Source organism: Nicotiana tabacum, chromosome 3 (genome assembly GCF_000715075.1).
Source record: "Nicotiana tabacum cultivar K326 chromosome 3, ASM71507v2, whole genome shotgun sequence".
Lineage (NCBI taxonomy): Eukaryota > Viridiplantae > Streptophyta > Magnoliopsida > Solanales > Solanaceae > Nicotiana > Nicotiana tabacum.
The window spans coordinates 87,641,126-87,667,831 of NC_134082.1; the positions used below are offsets into that span (position 1 = coordinate 87,641,126).

The 26,706-nt window shown below is 36.1% G+C and overlaps 2 protein-coding genes across 2 annotated transcripts; one reads left to right on the forward strand and one right to left on the reverse strand.

Moving 5' to 3' along the window:
- The first annotated feature begins 2,800 nt into the window (after positions 1-2,800).
- On the forward strand, positions 2,801-3,877 carry LOC107825106 (casparian strip membrane protein 1-like). The gene is made up of 3 exons (XM_016651942.2): positions 2,801-3,015; positions 3,124-3,250; positions 3,497-3,877. The coding sequence occupies exons 1-3, from the start codon at positions 2,801-2,803 to the stop codon at positions 3,710-3,712; spliced, it is 558 nt and encodes a 185-aa protein (XP_016507428.1). The 3' UTR covers positions 3,713-3,877.
- Positions 3,878-14,041: 10,164 nt separating this feature from the next.
- Positions 14,042-17,970, reverse strand: LOC107825105 (pentatricopeptide repeat-containing protein At5g15280, mitochondrial-like). The gene has a single exon (XM_016651941.2). It carries the CDS (start codon positions 17,914-17,916, stop codon positions 14,188-14,190), a length of 3,729 nt encoding a protein of 1,242 aa, XP_016507427.1. The 5' UTR covers positions 17,917-17,970; the 3' UTR covers positions 14,042-14,187.
- Positions 17,971-26,706: the final 8,736 nt, after the last annotated feature.

The window sequence follows — 26,706 nt, forward strand, 5'->3', positions numbered from 1 at the left end:
TTTTAGTTGGTATTGAAAAAAGTTGAATGCATTGAAAAATAAAATGACACAATGGTATAAAAGGAACATGTACAAGTTAACTCCAAATGGTATCTACTCAGTATCAAGTAGTTATACTGCTATTCTTGGGAAATGACAAGGATGAGGAAAGCAGAAATCGTATGGAGTGCAGTGCTGATGCCAAGGCAGAGATTGATATTGTGGCTTGCTTACCAGGACAAATTGCTAACAAAGGAAAGGAAAGGCTAATGAAACTAAATATACATACTATAGGCTTTGTAATTAGACTCCCTTATATGATTGGATTGGTTTGTCTTTCTGAGGTCTTAGTATTCTGAGCAATCTTCCTAGAATATGGTTTGGAATTTAGATGCTCTTAGTTTGTAAAACTTTTGATTGTTATGATAATATTCACAGTTATTATCAAAAATTATAATTTCATTGATACATACATACACACGTTATGTGTAGTTAAATTAGATAAAGTAACATGTTATAACATATTAAAGCGTACTGATAGAGTAAAAAAATACACAATATATTTAAATTCATATATAAACTTATGTTTGATCTCAGCTATACCAAGTTACAACAAAATGTCACCTAACTAAGCATTCCCATATAAAGACTGTCGGATGATGCAACTTTAGGAAAGTAAAGCGAGGTTTAGTTGGTGCTAGATAGAATATCCAAAGATCGTATTTCAACCAATCCATCTTAGCTTCTTCCCTTTTGCGTCTTACTAAGTGGTGGTTAGGAGTTAGGACTTTCTTATATATAATCATCTGGTATGCAAAATTTATTAGTCTGACTGATTTAAATTAATGTCGCATAAGACCCTCTTAAAATTGGTGGAGCTACATAGCTTTAAGGAATTGACATTCCTTCATTGAAAAATTACATTATTTAAATATGTAAAATAATATTTTTTTATATATATATACTATGTATTGAATCTCCTTGATTTATTCGTTTATTTATTTCTTTAAATTTTAACACTTTTTAATGAAGATATATACTGACTCAGTTATTGGCTCTTAAGGAGAAACGCTCTCATACCAAAAAAAAATTGGCGTTAGGACTTGGCTCCACATAACTCAGTCGTTGGTATTTCTCTTTTACAATTTTCTTAGGATAAAATGGTAGTAAGAATGAAGTGCTAACTTTTTTAACACAAAAATTTGTTCATTCCTATGCAAAATAGTTAATTACCTTGGTTGATGCGGGCTATTTCATTTCATTCCAGATGTCCCAACAACAGTGGCGGAGCTAGAGAAGTAAATGCGGATTCGGACAAACTCATTAGCTTTTGCTTAGATCTTATATTTGTATTTAAAAGTTCATAAAATATGTATCAATATTCAATTATGAACCCAGTAACTAAAACGAGCTATGGGTTCTATGACAAATTCAGAACCCATAAACTTTAAATCTTGACTCCGCCTCTGCATAACAATATAATAGCATATCTGTTTCCAAGAAATCATTTCTGGAACAAACTGGATTGGTTAGCAAGAAAGAATATTCATTATATATAGGCACAATCCAACTACTCATCCTTCATTTGTTTTCTCCAAAAGGAAAGATACTTTTTCAATTCCAACTGCCTAACGTGCTCAGGATATGATACTCAATTCAAAAAAGGCTTTAGAAAATCGGTATAAGACGAATTGGATCTTACCTTACACATGCAAGCTACTTCTTTTTTCAAGCTATCAACAATAGAATTTTCCAATATTTCTGGAGAGAAAAAAAAGTATAATGGAGTTGGAGATATATTCAATTCATTGACGGTAGAGCAAGTACGAAAGCAGGTAGACATATTGAAAAGTGAAAAGAAAGCTAGTAGGTGTCACAATTGTCTTGATTTAGGCCCAACTTGTATTACCATCCTTTTCTTTTTATGGCAGTATGACTAGATATGAATGACGTTTACGTTACAGAAATATTGATATTTTAACTGGAATATTGTACTTTAGCACAGAGGCTAAAATTGGTGATTAATGTCAAATAGCCCAAATAATGGCATTGACCTACTTCCAAATTCGATTTAAAACAGAGCCAATGTGTATTTGAAATTTAATACGACATATGATTAGCTTCTAAATTAAGACTATGAACCACATCAAATCGAAGAATCGTGAAAATAGCTAGGAATCATTTACCTGTGCTAAAGATATACTCCTAGTTAAGTATATAAGGCCAATGCTTCTCCTATAAGAACTCAAGCTTTTATATGATGTGGTTACACAACTTAACATATATATACCGTATGAGTAGATGGAATTATCAGTTTAAGTCTCATTATCGCCCATTATCACTAGAATTTTCATATGTTCGGATGACAAAAAAAAATAAGCGCGTACATAAAGAAAAATATTTGAAATATAATTAAATAATAGAAGTTTGGTAACAAATTAAAATTCATCCCTATATTCAAGTTCAAAGGTATTTGATATACTAAGCATTGTAATTTATTGAAACATGTTTTTAATTTTTGTGATGAAATTGTAGAAAAGGTGATTAAATAAGAGATGAGTACGAGTAAACATTAGAAATTTAGCAACATATAAAATATTAAAAACCAAAGAGGAATTGCCTGAATGAGGCCACTTGGCTAACATGTATGGTGAGCTGGTGTAAATAAAGGTGTGTGCTGTTAATTATGTGTTTATCGACGCATATAAATTGGCATGTTCAGCCCTCTAAAGCAAGCACAACCAAAAGATCATAGCTAAAGCAGCAATCTTCTTTCTTCTTCTTACAATATTTTTACGTAGCAACTCTTTAATTAAGAAAAATGAAGGCAGGTGCAGTTGAACTTGGTCATGCTTCCAAGGTTACACAAAGAGGGGTGAATAGAGGAATGTCTATACTTGACTTATTTCTAAGGATAATCGCCATAATTGCCACCTTAGGAAGTGCCATTGCCATGGGAACTACTAATGAAACACTACCTTTTTTCACTCAGTTCGTTCGTTTCAGGGCCAAGTATAGCGATCTCCCCACGTTCACGTAAGCACTTATACACTATATCTTATGATCAACATGCATGTCAGTATATATATACAATATATTTTGCAAAGAACTTAGTACGTAATTAATGCACATGTTGAAATACAGGTTCTTCGTGGTTGCAAATGCAATAGTAAGTGCATATCTGGTACTTTCTCTGGGGATGTCCATCTTCCATATCATGAGGAGTCGAGCACAAGCTCGACTCCTCATGTATACTATTTTTTGGGAAGTAGTAATAAGTTAATTACTATTTTTACTAGGTCATCAACTTATAGACCTATATATACTTGTAATTACACTATGTATAAGCAACATGATTATGTAAATATACTTTATCATCGTCAGTGTACAATACACTATATAAACGCATGCTTATAATATGAATTTTTACCTATAATTACCTGATCGTGTAGAGATTTCTTACATCATAGAACTTAAGCTCTTTAAACTAACCGTACTGTCTCATTTTCAAATGAAGGCAATGATGGCGCTATTGACGGCGGGAGCATCAGCATCAGCAGCAATAGTGTACTTAGCACACAAAGGAAATACAAAGACAAACTGGTTTCCAATCTGCCAACAATACGACTCCTTTTGCCATCGTACTTCTGGTTCCTTAGTCGGTTCCTTTATTGGAATTATATTCTTCATACTCTTAGTCTTACTCTCTGCTCTCGCCCTTTCTCGTCGTTGATTAATTTAATTTCTTCTTGCCCAGCTGTATGTATCACTTAGCTTGTGGGCTTTAATGTGTGCTCGTCTCTATGTTTTTCAAGATTTGAGTTTACGTACCTTGTATCTCTCATGTTTAAGATTGTTCCTTGTGTTTCTTGTTTTATTTTCCACGTACTCCATCGACCCCCAGGGATAGGATGTGCTTTCTGTGACACGTGGAGCCTTCTTTATTTTTTTGAGTTTCCATTTATGTGTAATCAATGATTCTTCTGTGCTAGAAATTATATGAATGGTTTGTTTTGCATTGTGGGTTATTGCTTTCCTTTTTGGTCTTAAACAAGGTTATATACATGCACCATTCTTGTACTATACACGCAAGAATTATCACTCCATTCGTTCTATTTTTAAACCTCCTACATTTGAAATCTTTTGCACTTTAACATTCTCGTTTTATCCTTAATGACATAAGTACGATGGATAAACAAAAACAAGATAAAAATTTGGTTCCTTTGTTTGGTTGCTATCCCGGGATAAGTTATCCCAAAATTAAAAATAGTACTGGGATAACTTATACCTGTCAAAGGGTGGAATAATAATTTGAAGATAAAGTAGTAAAATTTACAATCCCAAGATTAATATAACATATTGTATCAAAAGTGGATAAAAATAATATCAGGATAACTAATCCCACACTACTAGAATTCCGGAAAAAAGCGACCAAACGTTAGCGACCAAAGTTGGTCTGCCGCAAAAAGCGACCAAAGTTGGTCGCCAAACTAGCGAAAACAATAAAATAAATATTTGAAATAAATTTGCGACCAAGGTTGGTCGCTAATTTAATCAAACTGTTGACTGGACTGGTCAGACTTGCTTGGTCAAAGGTATACTGAGATTAACGACCAATGTTGGTCGCTAAAGTGGGACCCACCTACAAAATTTTAATAATTATATTATTATTTTAAAAAAATTATAAAATATAAATATATATAATATAAAAATGGCGACCAACGTTGGTCGCTACTTAAAGGGTAGGCAGATACCGACCAACTTTGGTCGCTTAAATGGGGCCCAGTTATACAATTTTAATAATTATATTATTAATTTAAATATTATATGAAATATAATTAAATCTGATTTAAATATAGCGACCAACTTTGGTCGCTAAACTAAATTCTTGAATAAATAGCGACCAAATCTGGGGCCCAGTTCTAACGTTTAACAATTATATTATTAATTTAAATATTATATAAAATATAAATAAATCTGATTTAAATTTAGCGACCAACTTTGGTCGCTAAATTAAATTCATGTATAATTAGCGACCAAAGTTGGTCTCTATTCAGGTCAACAATGGTCAAAATTAAAAATCACTTTTGTATTTACTATCTAAATAATATAAATATAAGCCGTTAATACTTTTGTAATACAAGGGATGAATAGTACTATACTAGCTTATATATATAATATATATACTTACACTATACTATGCACTAAGTATGAGTGCATTAGCTAATATTATATCGAATATAGCTTATATATATATATATACTTATACTTACACTATACTAAGTATAAGTGCATTAGCTAATATTATATCGAATATAGCTTATATATATATAATATATATACTTACACTATACTATGCACTAAGTATCAGTGCATTAGCTAATATTATATCGAATATAGCTTATATATATATAATATATATACTTACAATATACTATGCACTAAGTATGAGTGCATTAGCTAATATATATATATATATATATATACTTACACTATACTAAGTATAAGTGCATTAGCTAATATTATATCGAATATAGCTTATATATATATATAATATATATACTTACACTATACTATGCACTAAGTATCAGTGCATTAGCTAATATTATATCGAATATAGCTTATATATATAATATATATATACTTACACTATACTATGCACTAAGTATAAGTGCATTAGCTAATGCACTGATACTTAGTGCATAGTATAGTATAAGTATATATATATATATATATATATATATATAGACACACACGCACGCTTCGTAGTACTATTCATCCCTTGTATTACAAAAGTATAGTGTAAGTATATATATATATATATATTATATATATATATAAGCTATATTCGATATAATATTAGCTAATACACTAATACTTAGTGCAGAGTATAGTATAAGTATATATATATATATATATATATATATATATATATATATATATATATATTTAATATCAAAATAGAAAAAAAAGTAAATTCATTTTTTTTTGTAAAATAGCGACCAACTTTGGTCGCTATTTTGGTCAAACGGTCAAATATAGCGACCAACTTTGGTCGCTATTTTGGTCAAACATTCAATACTTATATAGCTACCAAAATAGCGACCAACTTTGGTCGCTATTTTTAAATCCAGGAGTAAAAATCGGGTTTCCCCTCCCAATCTCTTATTCTCCCCAAAATTTTTCCAAACTCTCTCTCAACATATTCTCCCCCCTTCTCTATTTCCCTTACACAAATCAATCCCCCCACTCCTTGCCACCACTGTGATCGCGCGCCACCACGCCGGAACCGCTGCTAAACCTGTCGCCGGAGCCGTTGTCCGCCCCCACCGCTGTCGCCAGAGCTGCTGTCCCCCACCCCTTGCCACCACTGCTTTTTAATCCTCCTTTTAATCTACCAAGGTTAGTAATCTACCTTATTAGCTTTTTAATTTTTAATTTTTGCTATATAATTTTATGTAATTTTTTAGAGTTTTTGTCTATTTAGTATTAGGGTTTTTGGTTTGAACTACATTAGATTTATGAACTTAAGGTAGAAATTATAATCTTTTAGTTCTTGTATTAATTTATATTGAGTTCAATTGTGAAAAGAAACAATTCATTGTCTTAGAAGAGGAGCAATACCTAAATAAGAGTACCTAAATTCATGCTTTAAACTATGCATTATACATTTATAAGATAAGAAAAAATAATTAAAGCGAGGAGTTTATTAATGTATTAATTATGAACTTAAGGTCATATTGGACTTTTAGGATATGAATTGGGCTTTTAGTTAACTAAAAAAAAGATTAGGATATGAATTAACTAATTTAATTTGTTCTTACTTTATTTATATAGATGGAACATCGTACTTGGATGTACAATAGGAATTATCCTAATCGGCAGAAATTGCGGGAGGATTTTGTAGAAGGGTTTGATGACTTTATTAGACATGCAATGTCACTTCCGCCATACATAAATGAAGGAGTAATTAGGTGACCTTGTGTTAGGTGCGACTGTATGAAGTTTGACAAATCGGAGGAAGTTAAGGTTCATCTTTATAGTAAGGGGTTTATAGAGAATTACTTTGTGTGGACTAATCATGGAGAGATCGATGGTAGCCATGGGATATTTCATAACATGGTTATTGGTGAAAGTAGTAGGTCGGTGGAGAATACAAATCGTGATTCCAAAATTCATGATATGGTTGCGGATGCTTTTGGAATGCACTTAGGGGGTGAACCCAATGAAAATATTGAACAAACTCCTAATGATGAAGCAAAACATTTTTATGAACAGTTAGAGGAAGCTAGTCGTCCACTACGTAAAGGAAGTCTGCACTTTGAGTTGTCTGTTGCGGTTAGATTACTAAGTATCAAATCTGATTGGAATATTTCTCAAGGAGCCATGGACTCTCTCATTGACCTTATGCGTGAACTAGTTGACTCCGATATCGAATTACCTGGTGATTTCTATAAGGCAAAGAGATTAGTTTCTAAGTTAGGACTTCCGTCAATGAGAATTGATTGTTGTGAAGATGGTTGCATGTTATATTATAAATATGATACAAATTTAAGCAGTTGTAAATTTTGCGAAAAATCTCGTTTCAAGAGACTTTCCAGCGGGAAGATGGTCGCTATCAAGGCGATGCATTATTTACCTCTTATACCTAGGCTAAAGAGGTTATATGCGTCAATGAGTTCTACTCCTCATATGAGATGGCACTTTGAGAATAGAAGACCACCTGGTGTTATGTGTCATCCTTCAGATAGAGAAGCTTGGAAGCACTTTGATAGGACATATCCAGCTTTTGCTAGTGAACCAAAGAACATTCGGTTAGGTTTGTGTGCAGATGGCTTCACGCCTTTTTCTGTATCTGCGACACCGTATTCATGTTGGCCTGTCTTTCTTACACCTTATAATCTACCACCCGAGTTGTGCATGACTAGTCCATATATATTCTTAAATTGTATTATCCCCGGTCCACGTAATCCGAAAAGTTTGATAGATGTATATTTTCAACCTTTGATTGATGAGCTAAAACAATTGTGGTATGATGGTGTCGAAATATATGACATATCAACCAAGCAGAATTTCAATTTGCGTGCTAATTTAATGTGGACAATTAACGATTTTCCTGCGTATGGAATGTTGTCTAGGTGGATGACTGCTGGGAAGCTAGCTTGTCCTTACTGCATGAAAAATAGTAAAGCGTTCACTTTGAAACATGGCCGAAAGCAATCATGGTTTGATTGTCATCGTCAATTCTTGCCTGAGGGTCATGAGTTTAGAAGGATGAAAAATGCATTCAAAATGAATAAAATGGAATATGATTATCCACCTCCGATACTTTCAGGTGAGGAAATTTGGGAGAGGGTCCAGAACTTCAGTAAAGTTACTGAAGCTCCACCTTATAGATTCCCCGGATACGGTGTTACTCATAATTGGACCAAACAGAGTATATTTTGGGAGTTGCCTTATTGGAAGGATAATCTTCTCCGTCATAACCTTGATGTCATGCATATTGAGAAGAATTATTTTGACAATTTGTTCAACACAGTGATGGATGTTAAAGGTAAGACAAAGGATAACCCGAAGTCTAGAATGAACTTACAAGAATATTGCAGGCGGCCTGAATTACACTTGCAGACAGCAAACAATGGTAAGATATTCAAGCCCAAAGCAAGTTACACATTCACTTTGGAGGAAAGACGGCAGATTTGTGATTGGGTAACGAAATTGAAGATGCCTGAGGGTTATGCGTCGAATTTTGGAGAAAAAGTTGATATGGAGGTAGGGAAGTTGAGTCATTTTAAAAGTCATGATTGTCATGTTTTCATGGAGACTTTAGTGCCTATTGCATTTTGTGGTTTGCCTGAAAGAATCTGGAAACCTATCACAGAGATTAGTTTATTTCTCAAAGACTTATGTTCTTCCACATTAAGGGAAGAAAACCTACACCGAATGGATCAGAACATTCGTGTAACTTCTTCTAAGATGGAAAAGATATTTCCATGTGGGTTTTTTGATGTGATGGAACACCTTCCAATCCACCTTGTACACGATGCACGACTTGGAGGGCATGTTCAATGCAGATGGATGTATCCCTTTGAGAGGTAATATTATGTATTTGATGTAATTTTTCTGTTTTATTTGAATGTTCTTGGCTAACCTGAAATTATGTAGGACAATTGGCAAATGCAAACAATTTCTTAAGCAGAGGAATAGGATTGAAGGATCTATATGCGAAGCTTATCTTGCAAAGGAAACTGCTCATTTTTGTTCTTATTATTTTGAGAGTAATGTGCCATGTGCTAGGAATAGGCCCAACAGGCACACGGTCGACCTTAGGAATGATCCATTATATCCGCCTATGTCCATATTCAATCAACCAGGAAGATGTTCTAAGGATGTTAGAAAGAGAAGTTTTAGTGATATAGAGTTCAAGTCAGCTACACTTCACGTGTTGCTAAATTGTCCCGAAGTTGTACCATTTCTCAAGTAAGTATTGATTTAGTGGTTATCAAAATATAAAAATTACTGTGATTACATCTCAATGCAACTACTAAAAATATTTGATGTGTCACAGTCACTTCGTGGGTCAATTTGGCCATGATTCAATATATACGAGATTTGATATGTGGTTCAAACAATTTGTAAGTTTCTCCTTAAAATATTCTAACACTATGTAGGTAAACAATGTTTGGAAGTTATGCTAACTTATGAATTTTTTTAACAATATGTAGGTAAATGATCCAAATAATGGTGTAAATCAATTTTTGAAAGATATATCTTGGGGACCTGGGGTTGAGGTCACAACAATGTCTAAGTACGTTGTGAATGGTTATAAGTTTCATACAGAGAATTGCTCTAAAAATAAAAATAGCAACAATAGTGAGGTGTGGGTTCAAGGTGGTGATGGCAACCAAGATGGAGATATTGATTATTATGGTGTGCTCAAAGAAATAATAGAACTAGAATATACAGGTTGGCCATATAAGAAATTGATACTCTTTAGATGCAAGTGGTTTGACCCACATCCAACAAGAGGTACAAGAGTACACAATCAATACAACATAATTGAGGTTAATCATACGAGGGAGTATGATCGCTATGATCCTTTCATAATTGCACATAATGTGAGGCAAGTGTATTATGCTCCTTATCCATTGCGGCGGAATAAGTCTGATTAGTGGGTTGTAATAAAAACTAAGCCGGTGGGTAGGGTGGAAGTCGAGAATGTGTTAGATGTTGCATATCAAAACGATATCTCCAGTGTTGACCAAATAGTGGACGAAGTTTTAGAAAATGATTTGGAACATCCTGAACACATATTGGAAGAAGTTGATATAAATGAAGTAAGAATTATAGAAAACGAGGAAGAAGAATCAACTGATGAAGCTCAAACTAGTGAGGAAGAAGAATTCTAAGACGAGGAACTATACGTCGATGAGCTTTAAAAAGTTGGTTTCTTTAATAACTCTCGTTTATAGCTAGTTTCTTTATATGTTTCAATCTAAATATGTATTATATTATGCAGATGACAGGCAAGGGTCGAGAAAAGGCTAAGAAACCAAAGAGGAGGGTAGAAGATAATCCTCCATCTTTTCCTGCCTCTTCAGAGATGCATATGCCTATGCCTATGACTTTGCCTCCACCCCAGGGCTATTCTGAGCTGCCACAGCATCACCAGCCCTACACCTTCGTGCAGACACTAGGTTTTTCATCACAGGGCCATAGGACTGTATGTCCGGCATACAGTCCAGCTACCGCATGACCGCGTAGATCGCAGCCATCTACATCGCATGGATCGCATCGATCCATGTCACATCTACATGGATCACAGGCATCAGTGTCACAGCCACTCAGGTCACAGCCACTCGGGTCACAGCTATCAGTGTCACGTCCACTTGCGGGCCATACAGCTATGTCGCAGTCACAGGGCTCGCAGCCATCTTCATCTGAAACTCCACCTATTTCAGGCCTTCGCCTGCGAGATACTAGCTCTGACCCCCTACACCTTCCACACATGCCTCTGATATACATGCTTCGGACGGTGATGCTGATGATGACGAGGAGGTGCATTATGATCAGTATGGCAGGATCATCATAGTCCCTGAGGGTGATGGGTAAGAGTTATTTGTTATTTTTACGTTTATTGTTTTGTACAGTTTTACTAAGATATTAATGTACTTTTTTTTATTAAATTGCAGGTTCATCCCTAGTAATATTACTACAAGGATTATCACTGAAGCCACCAGAAAGCTTTATGATGGCCCTTATGCGTCTTGGAGTGATTTCCCATTCGCGCTGAAGGAGCAAATTTTCAATGACTTTAAGGTATAAATGTTCTTTTAAGCAGTACAATTATTTATATTTATGATATTTCCATCTAAATATGTATTATAGAATATAGCTTATATATATATATATATATATACTTACACTATACTATGCACTAAGTATTAGTGCATTAGCTAATATTATATCGAATATAGCTTTTATATATATTTGATAAAAGCTATATATATATATATATATATATATATATATATATATATTAGCTAATGCACTAATATACTATATACTATATTATAAGCAGTTAATGCACTTAACTTTTGAATAATTATTAGCTAACAAAAGTTAAGTATAATATATCGAATATAGAATTTATGATATTTCCATATAATACTTAACTTTTGAAATACAGAGCAAGTGTGTATGGGAACACCGCTATAGCGTGGATGTGGCTGTAAATTTTTATCTCAAAGCTCGCAAGCGGTTGTCGCATTGTTTCTCCAAAGCTAGAAAGTTGAACCAGAAACCTAGCTGGTTGCTTCAGAATTTATGGGAGGATTTGCAAAGGCAATGGCTTACAGCAGAGTTCTTAGAGAAGAGCGAAAAAGGAAAGAAAGCTCGTGCATCTGAGAAGGGAGGATCCTTGCACACTGGAGGTGCGATCAGCCTAGGGACAATAAAGAGAAGAATGGTTCATAATTGCTTAATTTATTTTAATTTTCAAAGTATATCTATTCTGTTTATTAACTAAAACTTATGAGTTTTCAGTAGAAGAAGTTGAGGCGTCCGATGAACCAAGATGAGCTATTCAAGGAGACTCATATTGTAAAGAAGAAGAAAGAGACGGATCAAGAAAGGTGGGTCGAGGGCCGAGCCTCGACTGTACATGTAAGTTTTCACTTTTCATTAAGTATTTTGATTTACTTTTATATGAATTTTGAAATACTAATTCAATGTAATTTTTCTTATAGGGTCGCTTCACAACTGAAGTGGAGGAATTCATACGCAGTCAGCCACCTAGTGAGTCGGGCGACCCATTCCAACCTTCGGACGAGGATGCTGAAAGAATCTGGATGCAGGCTGCTAGGGGTCCAAAATGGGGGAAGGTATACGGGCTTCCTACTAAGAAATTTTATCGCTATAAGTGTGGAATGCAAGGAATAGGGACTTCCTCGCAAGCCGAGCAACTTAATGGGGAGAGCCTCTCCTCTATGCGGGAGACTGTGACAAAGCTCACATCCGAGCTAGAAGCCGCCAAGGAGAGAGAAAAGATTAGAGATGCTCAATACATTGGCATGCAAGAGCAGATCAAATCTCTCCTAGCTTCTAGCAGTTTTCCGATTCCCCGGTCTCGTGACTCATCGCCAGAGGCTCGCCTTCTCCGTGCTCATTCCTCTCGTCCTCCCCGTGATTGTTCTTCCCATCCTAGACAAGTACACCCTTCTGGATACCGTCTTGGTGAAAGTTCATCAGACGGTGATGATAATGATGTACAAAACAATCCTTGACTTTTATACACTTTCAACTAGACAAATACAATCGGTTTTCGAATGGACTTGTAATAACAATTAACTTAGTTTGGTTAGCTTAATGTGTTACTTCTATTGAACTTTATAGTTTGTTAGTTTTAATGTTGTTGTTGTTGTTGTTGTTTATTGTTGTTGTTGTTGTTGTTGGCATAAAATGCCTATTTAGGATTTTTGGTAAGCTGGCAGGTGGTGTAGCTGCCAATACATGCATTTTCTGCCAAAAATATACCAAGAAAAGCGACCAACTTTGGTCGTAAGTTGGTCGCTTTTCCCTGGAAAAACAAATAAATTTCTGGTAAATGGCGACCAACCTTGGTCGCCATTGAACACAGATTTCTCAAAAAGCGACCAAAGTTGGTCGTTATTCCATTTAAAAAAAAATAATTTCTAAAAATATAGCGACCAACGTTGGTCGCCTACAATTAAAAAATAATTAATTCTTGCATTTTGCGACCAACTTTGGTCCCTTATTTTAAAAAAAATTAAAAAAATTAATACTAAAGCGACCAACTTTGGTCTCTAATATCCAGATTTTAAAAAATAATATTTTCTTTTTAGACCAAAGTTGGTCGCTTTTTTTTATTAATAATAAATAGAAAAAACGTAATTTACATGTGGAGACCAACTTTGGTCGCAAAATTTATATTATTAAAATAATAAGGCGACCAAAGTTGGTCGCTTTTTTCTTTACCGGAATATTTGGTCCTTTTACCTTAGAGACCAAAGTTGGTCGCTAATTGGCGACCAACTTTGGTCCCTAAGGTAAAGGGACCAGCTTAATATCGATCAGGCCTGTTTGGTCGCTTTTTGACCAATAAGCGACCAAAGTTGGTCGCTTTTCCTGGTCGCAAATTAGCGGATTTCTAGTAGTGCCAGTATAACTAATTCCAGCATAACTCGCCTTCAAACTAAACGACCCCTTAGTATATTCAAGACATACTAACAACACTTTTGGTATGTTATAAGTATGCAATTTGCTTGTGTCTAATATACCATAATATCACTGAATACTCAGCTCTAAAATATTTGCAAATTCTAATGGAATATTGAAAAACCTATTCGAGAAATATTTCAAGTGAACTCACTCGAAAATCTTCAACTTTTTCCCAACTCACGTCCAAATACAACAAACTCCAAATACTCTCTTTCAACTTCAACTACAAATACCCCTTTTTTAAAACTATTGTCGGTTTTGCAGTTTATAATGACCTGAATACCATTGCGCTACAAGGCTTGTAAGGCCTGCTACTTGTGGCTTTCATATAAGTGAAACCTATATATAAATATGAAAGAATGACAGAGGCAACCATACTCAGACCAAATATAACAAAAGATACATATAGCTAAAAGGGAATAAGAAAACAACTAGCTTAGACATTCACAAACTATGGTACAAGATATTTCATCCCCCTTTATTCTTCCTAGCAAATCCAACTTCAGAAAGAAATCTGGACAAAAATCCCCCATTCTGTTTCCCATTATTTATATTATCACTTGAATCCCGCAAATTGCTTATCAGAGACCAGTGAGTTTCAAAATCAGGTTCATATCCACATCGTTGCATGGAATGTAGGAGCTCAGATGCCTTGTTAAGATTGTTCTGGGAGCGATACATGTTGATCAGCAATGAATATGTTTCCCTGCTCGGGATTTCACCAAGCTGAATCATTGAATCAAGTTGTTTTTCTGCCTCTTCAAGTTGTCCTCCTTCACATAAGCTCTTGATTAAAATGCTCCAAGTGTTTATGCTAGGCCTTTGATTTCTATATAACATCTCTGTATGGAAATTCAGCGCTACATCCAGTTGACGCCAAGTACAGAAATTCTGAATCACATAATCGAAACTGCTAGACTCTGGCACATTCCCTTTTCTCAACATAATGTCCATAAGATCTACTGATTTATCTACCGTTCCGTGCTGACAAAGTCGCTTAATCAGATAATTATAATCAATATTTTCAGGAATGAGGCCTTTTATTGCCATCCGGTTCAAAAAGTTTATGGCTTCCCTTAGCTTACCTTGAGAAAGAAGGGTCTCCACTATATTAATTTGAATGACTGAACCATGATTCCAACCTCTAAACTCCATTTCCTTGCTCAAGGTTAAAGCTTCTTCAAGCTCCCCATAACAACAAAGGCATTTTATCACCTCTCTCAAACTACGGTTACGTGGCCTCAGATCTTTCTCCATCATAGTTTTTAGATATTGTGTGGCAGATGACAAATCTTTACACCAACAGAGCCCCTGAACGAGATAATTGTAAGTCACCTCATCTAGTTGCAGTCCTTTACCTAGGAGCTCATATACAAGAGTATTAACAACTGATGTTTCGTTAACTGAGAAAAGGGAATAAATCAAAATATTATAAATCACGGCAGTTGGAGGGTTGCTTTGCTTAAGCATATGTTCTTTCAGGCATAATACTGTAGATACCTTGCCTTCTGTACACATCAGCCGCACTATATTGCGGTAACTTGCGACACTGATACCTAAGTTCTTCCTTATCACGACGCCAAGCAGCTCCTCGACTTTCTTCCTCTTTTTAGCTTGACAGTAGCCTTGAAACAGAGCATCATAAATTTCCACACTCAGAAATAGATCCTTTGCCAATGTCTCTTGGAAGAGACTGATCGCTTCTCTCATCCTCCCTGACTTGAAAAACCCATGAATTAAAGCACCGTGTAAAGGAAGCACAGCAGAAGGCTGGTCTCTTAAACAAATATCTTTCAGCGCAACAGCTTTGTCAGAATTAGCAGATCTACACAGCTGAGGAATTAATTGCACAGATGCGTCCAAGGGCGGGATCCAGTCCTTAGCAAGCATGATATCACAAAGGACAGCAGCTTCACAAAAACTTCTCCATTTACAGAACTGTAGAATAAGATGGCTATGAGCCGAGTGACTAAAAATACTTCCCTGGCTTAGGATTTCCTTTGCCAGAACCTTAGCAGTGCTTGTAAAACCTTCAGCACTGAGCTTTTCAAGGAAAACGTGAAAAGCATCATTTAATTCATTAGGGTAGAGCGACAGCAAGGTTTTAAAAAGCTCTAGTGATTCACTAAGCCGTCTTCGCCTGCATAGGCGACTGAAGAGTTCTTTCCCACCCTCCAAATCAGGTAACCAGTTATTATTTTGTGCGAGGTTCCAGTAAGCAGTTAGACCTCTCAGATCACCTTTCTTGCATAAGCCCATCAGCAGAGCAGTATGAGTTTCACTATCAAGTCTTATATGTCTTCCTAGCATGCCATGCAAAATCGCTCTTGCCCTGTGCAAATATCCCTTTTTGCTGTATTTCTGAACAAGCTTATTCAAAGTTTCTCGATCAAGCTTACATGTCAAATTTGGAGCTTTCTCCAACAGATCAGAAATGGTCTTAATACAAATGTTAGATGCACACAGCCCTTTCACTAAGGCATCCAGAGCACCTAAGGGTATTTCTTGACCCCAACGAGTTATTTGATCCACCATCATCACAGCATCTTTCATGTCTTTTTTCATGTAATCGTCCCATACAAAGGAGTTAAAATCAGGAAGCATGGCATCATTAAGGACTTTATCAATAGCTCTCTCATACTGTTCCAGATCCGTATCCAGATAAAGCCCATTGCCTAGATTATCAAAGAATTCTGCTTTATGAAATCTTGTATCATTGTCTCTTCTGATTTTCACAGCAGAAGAGTTGAGTCCTAAGAATCTAAATGCTCCGGAAAGTGGATCTTCTGTAGGTGATAGTTGGTACAAGCCACGATCTACCATCTTTGAAACCACTATGTTCACTTCATCAAATTGCCTAGCTTTACAAAACCCAGCTAAAAGAACCCTGAAAGTTGATGATTGAGGCTCCACCTCCTGATCATCCATTTCTAGAAGAATATCTCGGTAGTGCTTCCACATACCCTCCTTGAAAAGCCCACTGAGAATAGCATCATAGGAATATATATGAGGCTTTAGATTTCTCGACAGGATCTCTGAGAGATAAAAGAAGGCATCCTTCAGTTTTCCTTCACGACAAGCCCATCCAATCAAAATCCCAAATGTTATTTCATTCATAGAAAAACCCAATTGATCTAACTTCAGCACATATGAGTTCCCACTCGCAAAACCAAATTGTCCACATACAGAATGTATGAGCTTATTGACTACAGTTACATCAGGTATGCAACTAATGTCGACAAAGAAACTCAGCAGATCATCATAATCTCTTTTACCACAATAACCGGAAGCAACAGAATTGAGGACTAAATGATTAGGTTCAATTCCAAAATCCAGGGCCTTCTTAACCAGATTCCTGGCATCCTGAACTTTTGCATCGGCACATAAAAGTCTAATAACACCCTCATAAATGCCCTCTTCAGATACACTCCTTCCTAAGCCAATGTCTACAGCATCAGTATAAATTTGAAATGCCAATTGTGTTTCATTTATTTGAATCAAGAAATCGAGGAGAACCCGATAACATGAAATTGATGGGGATAAACCTCGCATCCTCATTCGATCATAACATGTAATAGCTTTCTCTAATCGATGATCACACACAAACACTTCAATTAGATTACTGTAAATCTCATGATTATCCAAGAAAGTTCCTTGGCTATCCAACAATGAAACCAAGCACTCAACTTCCTTAAACAACCCGGCACGGACAAGCATTGAGGCAATGATCTCAGAGGCCATAGGGAGATGCTTAAAATTACTACTGTGCTCACTATTCCACCAATAAATTCCCCATAATGATTCAATCTTTTTAACCTCAACCTCAAAATTTCCACTATCATTTTGAAAACCCAATAAAATTTCAAGAATATCATGAGGATTCAACACAGTAACTCTCCAAAACCTACGAACAGTTGCAGGGGAGATCTCAGATAGCCTAAAAAAGCAATCTTTAATAAAGGGGTTGTGCAAAATCTTACCTTTATTACTCAACAAACTTAAAGACCCAGACTTTACAGATTTTTCAACACCAGAGAATATAGCTGAAGATAAATCTTGGCTAATATATGTTGCTTTTGTAGTATGTTGCTGAAACTCTTGAACTTTTATGGGAAAAGAAGAAAGCTGAAAGAGAAGTGAAGCAACCTGTTTGATGTTAGTTTTGTGTTTTCGGAATCCACGGAGAGGTTGAAGCATTCGACCGCCAGGATGTGTCGGAGTTACAGGGATGACACTCCCCTAGTGCTGGTCCTGATCTAGGGACTGGTCATTGGGCTTCTTTTCATATATAATTTTTGGGCTTCAGAAAAAAAATTGTGGGCTTCAAAATTTCACCAGCCTCCCTTCTGGACCCTCTCAAGCCGCGTTTTATTTGGTCGCCCCCATTTAACTTATACCTATTTTTTTAAAAAATTTTAATTTGTAGCCAATTTTTAAACAAATTAAGCCTCCTTCTCCTCCGTCGTTTTTTTCTTCTTCTTCTATTAACACCTGAAAGCACTAACAATCTGAGATTTTGTGTTGTGGATTGTAAGATTGTGGTGAACGAAGCATTGGTTGGGGTGACGAAAGCTATGGAAAAAGGGACACAGTAATCAAAATTCTGGCAAACACATTGGTAGAACTTTTCGTTGATTGTATCGAAAAGAACATTTGTGGAAAATAGCAATAAGACTACTAATAACGAAAGAAATAAAGTTTATATTTTACTCTTCCTTCAAAATGTTACTTCATCTTATATAGTGCTGAAGTTTTAACAAATGAACTAAATAACTTCAGCATCTTCTGCTGAAATTTTTGAAAAAGCTTATCCAGGACAAAAAAATTCAGCTTATTTAGTGCTGAAGTTTTTACAAATGAACTAAATAACTTCAGCATCTTATGCTAAAGTTTTTGAAAAAGCTTTATGACAAAACTAATGAATCCAGGACAAAAAACTTCAGCTATTTTAGTGCTTAAGTTTTTACAAATGAACTAAATAACTTTAGCATCTTATCCAGGACAAAAAAACTTCAGCACTGCCTTTGCTACTTCAGGCCTGTCTACTAGAATGCTGAAGTTTTGCGTGATTGTCTTTGCTACTTCAGCCCCGTATGCTGAAGTTACGCGAAAAAGTGGGTACGCTTGCAATTTTTTTTGCAAAGCGGGCACAAGTTAAAACGTGACCCAAATGCAAATCCCCCTCTCAAGCCTTGTAACTCGTTTGGGTTTAGCCGATTAAATGGTATTGAAATTGATTTTATAAATAAACGGTTTGTTTAAATAGAAATATTAAGTATCATATTGAGTTGATGGTGCGTTTATCACCTTAAGCAGTTAAGCTGGTTTGATCTATTTATAAAGCTTACCCAAACACCTTTTAATTCTTAGTATTTCCTGGAGAGATTTGAGTTTGTTGTCCGTTACAAATATTATTTTAATATATAATCATTTTCACATGAGATCCGTAAAAAATAACACAAGGGAAATAAAATGTTAGAGATCATCTTCTTCCATTCAAAAATCATTTTGAACTAGTTTGGGATTGAGAATATAATAGTAGTGGCAGGTATTTAGACGATTAACTAGTATCATTAACAAAATTCCACAATTAGAAGTCAGGGACGTACGTAGAATTTTTCGTAAGCGGTGTCGATATGTAAAAAAGAAATAAAGAGCAAAAAATTAGCGGCATCATATTATTAAAAAAAAAAGTATGTTATGACTCTCCTCGACATATTTGTGGATGTTATTCCGACTCATTGGCCCTTTCCTTAAGTTAGATGAACTTTGAGACGTTGAACTTGGTTTAGAAAGCTCAGTGCTCTAGAGAAACTTTGTTCATTGAAATTAAGATAAACAACAAAAACATCAATCAGATAACCTCCAAATAATCCCATCAAATTCAACCCATACAAATAAAAGCACTAGAACAACTTACAAAATAAAACCAAGCAACAACCAAGTCTTTCAGTAAAATGCAATAAATAACATTTTTAAAATTATGGTTTGAAATAACTGAACCCCGGTAGGCTTTATACTGTTTATTGTCCTTTTTCTATACAAAAATGAATGTGGTTTAATTTTCCTTTGAAAGAAGGTAATCGGCAAATCATCAGTAAGGATTTAGTACTAAAAAGATTTACTCACAGATAAAACGATGCAAGGCTTCGAACTGCCAACCTCCGCTGAAAACGTCAGTAGCTTAACCAGCGAGTCAGGATGGAATTTGGGAAAAGCTATATCATTTTAACTACTTTACTAAATGATTTATTTGTATTATATATTTAACAAAATTTACGATAAAGCGGTGCCGGATGACACCGCTTCTACCAAGGTAAATCCGCTCCTGTGAGAAGTAATAATTCATTCATATTCATATGATATTTTTTCCTTACTAGAAAAATAATTATATTGTGGTATTCTAGGAACTTAATTTTAAATTTGGTTACCAATCCAAACGTCTTAGTAGAAAACATTGCATGAATGAGGTACAAAGCTTCTGGACAAACTCTAAATGAGAAGTTACTATTGAATTCACTCAGTCATTAAGACAACTTTGTGAAAATGAAACTGAAATAAGTACTGAATAAACTTTTAAAGAGCATTCAAGTTTTATAAAATCTATTTGTAGTTTCTTGATCACCAAGGTTTCAACTCAACAATTCGTAAACTGTAAGAAATGGCAGCATCGTCTTCTTTTTCCAAAGGTTTCACTGCCATGGTTGTGTTCGTGTTAACAGCCAATGTGGCGTTCGCGGCTTCTGCCCACATTACTGAGCAACACTCAGAACATACCTCCAAACACCATAGTCATCAACCTAAGTCTTCTTCTCATGTTACTAAACAACACTGGGGATATGCCTTACCCCCGAGTTATCAACCCAAGGCTTCTTCCCCTAGTGCTGAGCAGCCATCAAGAAATGCCTCAGAACCCTCGAGTCATCAGTCCGATGAAGAGTCTTCAGAACGTCAAAGGTTCTTGGAAGAATGCGCGAGAAAGATGAATGAGAAATGCGCCAAAGATATTGTCATGGCCGTGTTTGAGGATAAAAAGGTGAGTCGAAAATGCTGCATCAAGTTAGTAAACATGGGAAACAAATGCCACCATGAAATGATCAAGAGGCTAAAGAAGATACATCTACATCACCTAAAGCCAAAGAAAATCACGTCCAAGAGCGAAAAGGTTTACAAAAGATGTCAAAAGATTGCTAAAAAGCATCGTTTATCCCCGGCATCTTGATCGGATGATTTCTTTCAACAACATTAGCTCTTGAGCAAATTCAATCAACACCACAGATAAGAAGATCCCTTTAGTATTTACCCAATGGCTAGAAATAAAAAGAACTAACTTGTACATGTTTTTTCGTCTCTAAGTCATGTTTGGTATTATTTATATCCTGATGCAACTAAATCCACTGTGCTACTTGAGTCCTTTCTTGCAAAAATTCATAGTCGTTAAAATTGTTCTTATTGCATACCTTTTTGAGAAATTTTCATAAAGCACTATCTTTTAGTAGTAATTAGCCATCTATAGATACCATTTGCTATATTATGGATTATAGATACCTTTTCTGTGGTTATAAGATGTATTTGATGTACTTAAGCTATTGTATTCATGAATACAGTAGCAAAAATAAGCGTGAATCAGGGAAGTCCAGCTAATCAGTTGTTGTATTCGAGTGTATTCGACTGTATTCATGGAGTGAAACATGGGACTACAGCTGGACACATTATTATATTCGACTGTATTCACGGCATGAAATAGGGGATTACACTGTTTTTAAAACGGAAAGTGAATCAATTAACATAATAGACTCCTAATATAACTCAACAAACTCAATTATAACACACAAATTTTGTATTTTCAGTTATAAAAAAGATTTTCAATCGAAAAATACCCCAAAAACATAGCAATCTTCAGAGAAATTATATAATACATCTGAATACATAAATTATATTAATTAAAGAAAACATATGAATACATTCATGGCATATAGCGAGATAGTGAATACAATGAAATACATAGAATACAACGAGATACATTGAAATACAATGAGAAAAAAAGACAGTGAATACAATGAAATACACGGAATACAACGAGATACATTGAATTACAATGGAAAAAAAAAGACAATGAATACAATGAAATACATGAAAATACAGCGTGATATGTTGAAAATACATTGAAATATAATAACAAAAAATCAAGTTGCTCAGCCCCAAAATCTGTCGTCTTTGCTCAAGAACAAACCCTAATTTCCAGCTACTCCTATTGCAGCAGATGCAACAATAACGTCAGAAGCAGCAACAACAACAGGAAGCCATGGCTCGTTTCCCTTCTAACATCGACGTTCATCTCTGTTCTCAGCAGCTCCTTCACCGTCCAGGGTCAAATTCTCTGTTTAGTACTTACAATTGGGCCTTTGGGGTTAAGAAATCATTTTTCCCCATTTTTGAATTTAGGAATTGAGATAACCAAGTTCAAATCTGACGAAAAATCTAGGAGATGAAAGGAGACAGAGAGAGAGAGAGTCGTACAACTGGATTTCGCCGGAGAGGAGGAGGTTCCCAAATCCCAACCAAGAGAAGTGGTGGTCGGTCAATGAATCTGGTATTATTTGGAAGAGAGAATGATATGTATCAAATTAGAGAGAGAAAGAAAATAGTGTAATTGAATAGCGTATTTAGTGGTTCAGGGGTAGAAGGTACCAAAATTAGATATTTTACTATAAATAGTAAAAGGTATCTATAGAATATAATTTTTTAAAATGATATTTATTTAAAACAAATAAGGTCATACAATCACACACATTCTATTATTTTTGTGTTTCTATGAAACAACAACAACAACAACAACAACAACCCAGTGTAATCCCACAAGTGGGGTCTGGGGAGGGTAATATGTACGCAGACCTTACCTCTACCCCGAGGGGCAGAGAGGCTGTTTCCAGGAGACCCTCGGCTCAAGAAGGCAACAAGAGACACTATATTAGTACTATCAATAGACTCATAATAAAATAACATAAAATACCATAAAATCCATAACATAACATAAATACCATAAAATAACAAAATAACAGCAATATAAGAGATATAGGAAATACGAGAAAGATGTAAGGTATACTAATAAACAGCAGATAAAGCCCATCATCAGTAGCTGATCAATAGCATCCTAAGACTAATTCCTAACTGGCTAGTCTTACTCTAGTGCGCTGTAAAAAAAATCACAATTTTCCCTAACCTACAACCTTAATGCTCGATCTCCATAATTCCCTGTTTAGGGTCATGTCCTCAGTAACCCTAAGTCGCGCCATATCCTGCCTGATCACCTCTCCTCAATACTTCTTAGGTCTCCCTCTAACTCTTCTCGTACCCACCACAACCAGTCGCTCACACCTTCTCACCGGTGTATCAGTGTTCCTCCTCTGAATGTGTCCGAACCATCTGAGTTTTGCTTCCTGCATCTTGTCCTCCATGGGGGCCACACCCACCTTCTCTCGAATATCTTCATTTCTAATCTTATCCTTCCTCGTATGCCCGCACATCCACCTCAACATCCTCATCTCTGCAACTTTCATCCTCTGGATGTGTGAGATCTTCACCGGCCAACACTCGGTCTCATACAACATAGCAGGCCTAACCACTGCCCTATAAAATTTACCTTTCAGTAACGGTGGCACTTTCTTGTCACACAGGACTCTCGTCGCTAACCTCCATTTCATCCACCCCACCCCTATATGGTGTATGACATCCTCGTCGATCTCCCCGTTCCCCTGAATAAACGACCCCAGGTACTTGAAACTACCCCTCTTAGGGATGACTTGAGAATCAAGCTTCACTTCCACTCCCGCTTCCGTCGGCTCTGCCCCAAATTTGCACTCAAGGTATTCCGTCTTCGTCCTGCTCAATCTGAAACCTTTGGACTCAAGGGCATGTCTCCAAACCTCTAACCTCTCGCTGACGTCGCGTCGTGTCTCGTCGATTAGGACTATGTCATCAGCAAATAGCATGCACCATGGCACCTCCCCTTGAATATGATGCGTTATAGCATCCATCACTAGGGCAAATAGGCAAGGGCTGAACGCAGACCCTTGGTGCAACCCCGTAATAACCGGAAAATAATCGGAATCGCCTCCTGCTGTCCTAACCCGAGTCTTAGCTCCATCATACATGTCCTTAATCGCCCTAATGTAGGCAACCGGGACCCCTTTAGCCTCTAAGCATCTCCATAAGACCTCCCTAGGAACCCTGTCGTACGCTTTCTCTAGATCGATAAACACCATGTGGAGATCCTTCTTCTTATCCCTGTATTGTTCCACCATCCTCCTAATAAGGTGGATAGCTTCTGTGGTAGATCGCCCCGGCATGAACCCGAACTGGTTGTCTGAAATAGACACCGTCCTTCGCACTCTCATTTCTACCACTTTCTCCCAGACTTTCATGGTATGACTTAGTAATTTAATACCCCTATAGTTGTTACAGATCTGGATATCGCCTTTGTTCTTATACAACGGGACCATTGTACTCCACCTCCACTCTTCGGGCATCCTATTAGTCTTGAATATAACATTAAGCAACTTAGTAAGCCATTCCAAGCCTGCTCTACCCACACACCTCCAAAGCTCAACCGGAATTTCATCTGGTCCGGTAGCTCTGCCCCTTCTCATCTTACGCATTGCCTCCATGACCTCATCGACCTCAATGTCCCTACAATCACTTAGTTCATGGGGGCTGTCGGCATTCCTCAATTCACCTAGTACAATATCCTGATCCCCTTCCTCATTTAGAAGTTTATGAAAGCCAGCCCATCTAAAACGATCTTTATATTTTCTTGTTACGGAATTACATTTTACACCCTCTTTTGTGGGGAGGCGGGGCGTGAAGTGCACAAATACCCACTTTTAGGGCCATTGTGAAGTTGAAATATTTTTGCAGATTTACCCACTTTGGGCACAACTTCAAACTTACAAAAACAGAAATTGCAAGTTCGTGTCGGGAGTGTCTGAAGTTTGGCAAACTTCATATGTTTTTGCCTTAAAGTGTGGCAGATAATTTTGCCTTAAGCTTAGCTGGCTTGCCAAGGCCAACTTCAGACACATTTTACTAAAGTTATGGCCTTAGCAAGGTCAAACTTCGGATATTATTTTACCTTGACAAAAGCCAAACTTTAGACATTTAAGTTGCTTGCTTATTCTTCTCCTTACTACTCCTCTCCTTCATCTTCACATCCTCATCAGAATCGGAATATTCTCCGCTCTTTCCTTAGCACTGTGCTTATTTTGCTTGTGCAATTTATTCTTGTAACTTCGAGGCATAACTGTAAAGTTCTTATAATAATTGAGCCTTTTTGTTTTATTCAAAACCCAGAAGTATTAAAGCACCAATATGATATTTACATGGAATCAGTTAACTCGCTGCTGCTAGAGATCCAATTCGTAAATGACAATCGCCGTCGATTACAGTTAAATTGCCGAAAATTTCACAAATTTGTAGGAACTGTTATCTCTACAGAAAAAGAGAGCATATATAGAGTGAAAGTTTATGCAGAGGGACATTGTTTAATCTGCTTGTGAACTTTGAGGCAAAGCTGTAAAATTCCCCATACTCATTTCAAATGGACACCGATGGTCAGGTTCGAGCCAATTGCAGGAAAATTTACTAACCCAAATAGGAGAAGAAGAATCAGCCTTTTCCTGAAGTATGTTAGAGCCTGGATGGGCTTAAAAACTGGTAAGCCATTTTTTAGTTGCGGAAGTATTTGGCAACAAAAAAAGTTAAAATCTACTTTAAAAAAAGTCAAAATCAATAAGTTGGAAAACCCAACTTTTTCGAAATTGGCTTATTGTTTTGACCAAATATATTATATTAGTTATAAAATATAACCCAAAAATAACAATATAGAACAAGCAAAATAAACTAAGAGATATAGATAGAAAGAGAGGAAGAGAGATTCTTATTTCTTCTTCAATTGTGTATCTTTTCCTATCTATTACACGTTCTTTATATAGGCATAAAAAGTGAAGAAAATATGTCATGGAATATGTCATTGAACATACAAAATATGTCATTGAATATGTCATTAAGCATTTGAGATGAAGATCATGGAAGAAGAGTAGACATCCACCATAATGTGATATTTATCATAACACTCCCCCTTGGATGTCCAAAGATAATGTGCCTCGTTAAAACCTTATTAGGAAAAAAAACTCTATGAAAAAAAATCCTAGTGAAGGAAAAAGAATACACATGTTTAGAAATACGCCTTTTGGTTGCCTCGTTAAAAACCTTGCAAGGAAAACTCAGTGGGACAAAACCTTGTAAGGGAAAAAGAGTACAACGCGTATTAACTCCCCCTGATGAGAGCATCAACTCACATCCTTGAGTCTTCGCATCCCAATTTTGTACACCAGTTTCTTGAAGGTTGATGTTGGTAGAGATTTGGTGAACAAATCAGCCATATTATCACTTGAACGAATTTGTTGCACATTGATATCACCATTCTTTTGAAGATCATGTGTAAAAAATAACTTTGGGGAAATGTGTTTTGTCCTATCTCCTTTTATGAATCCTCCCTTCAATTGGGCTATGCATGCTGCATTGTCTTCATACAAAATTGTGGGTAGTTTTTCACACTTCAAACCACATTTGTCTCGGATAAGATGTATTATAGACCTCAACCAAATACATTCTCGACTTGTTTCATGAATAGCAATTATCTCAGCATGATTAGAAGAAGTAGCCACGATTGATTGCTTAGCCGATCGCCAAGATATGGCAGTGCCGCCACATGTAAACACATAACTTGTTTGAGATCGAGCCTTATGCGGGTCAGATAAATACCCAACATCGGCATAACCAACAAGATCGGGATTGCAATCATTGCCATAAAATAAGCCCATATCGGTAGTCCCTTTTAGATATCGCAATATGTGTTTGATCTCATTCCAGTGTCTCCTTGTAGGAGCAGAGCTATATCTTGCTAAGACATTAACCGAAAAAGTTATG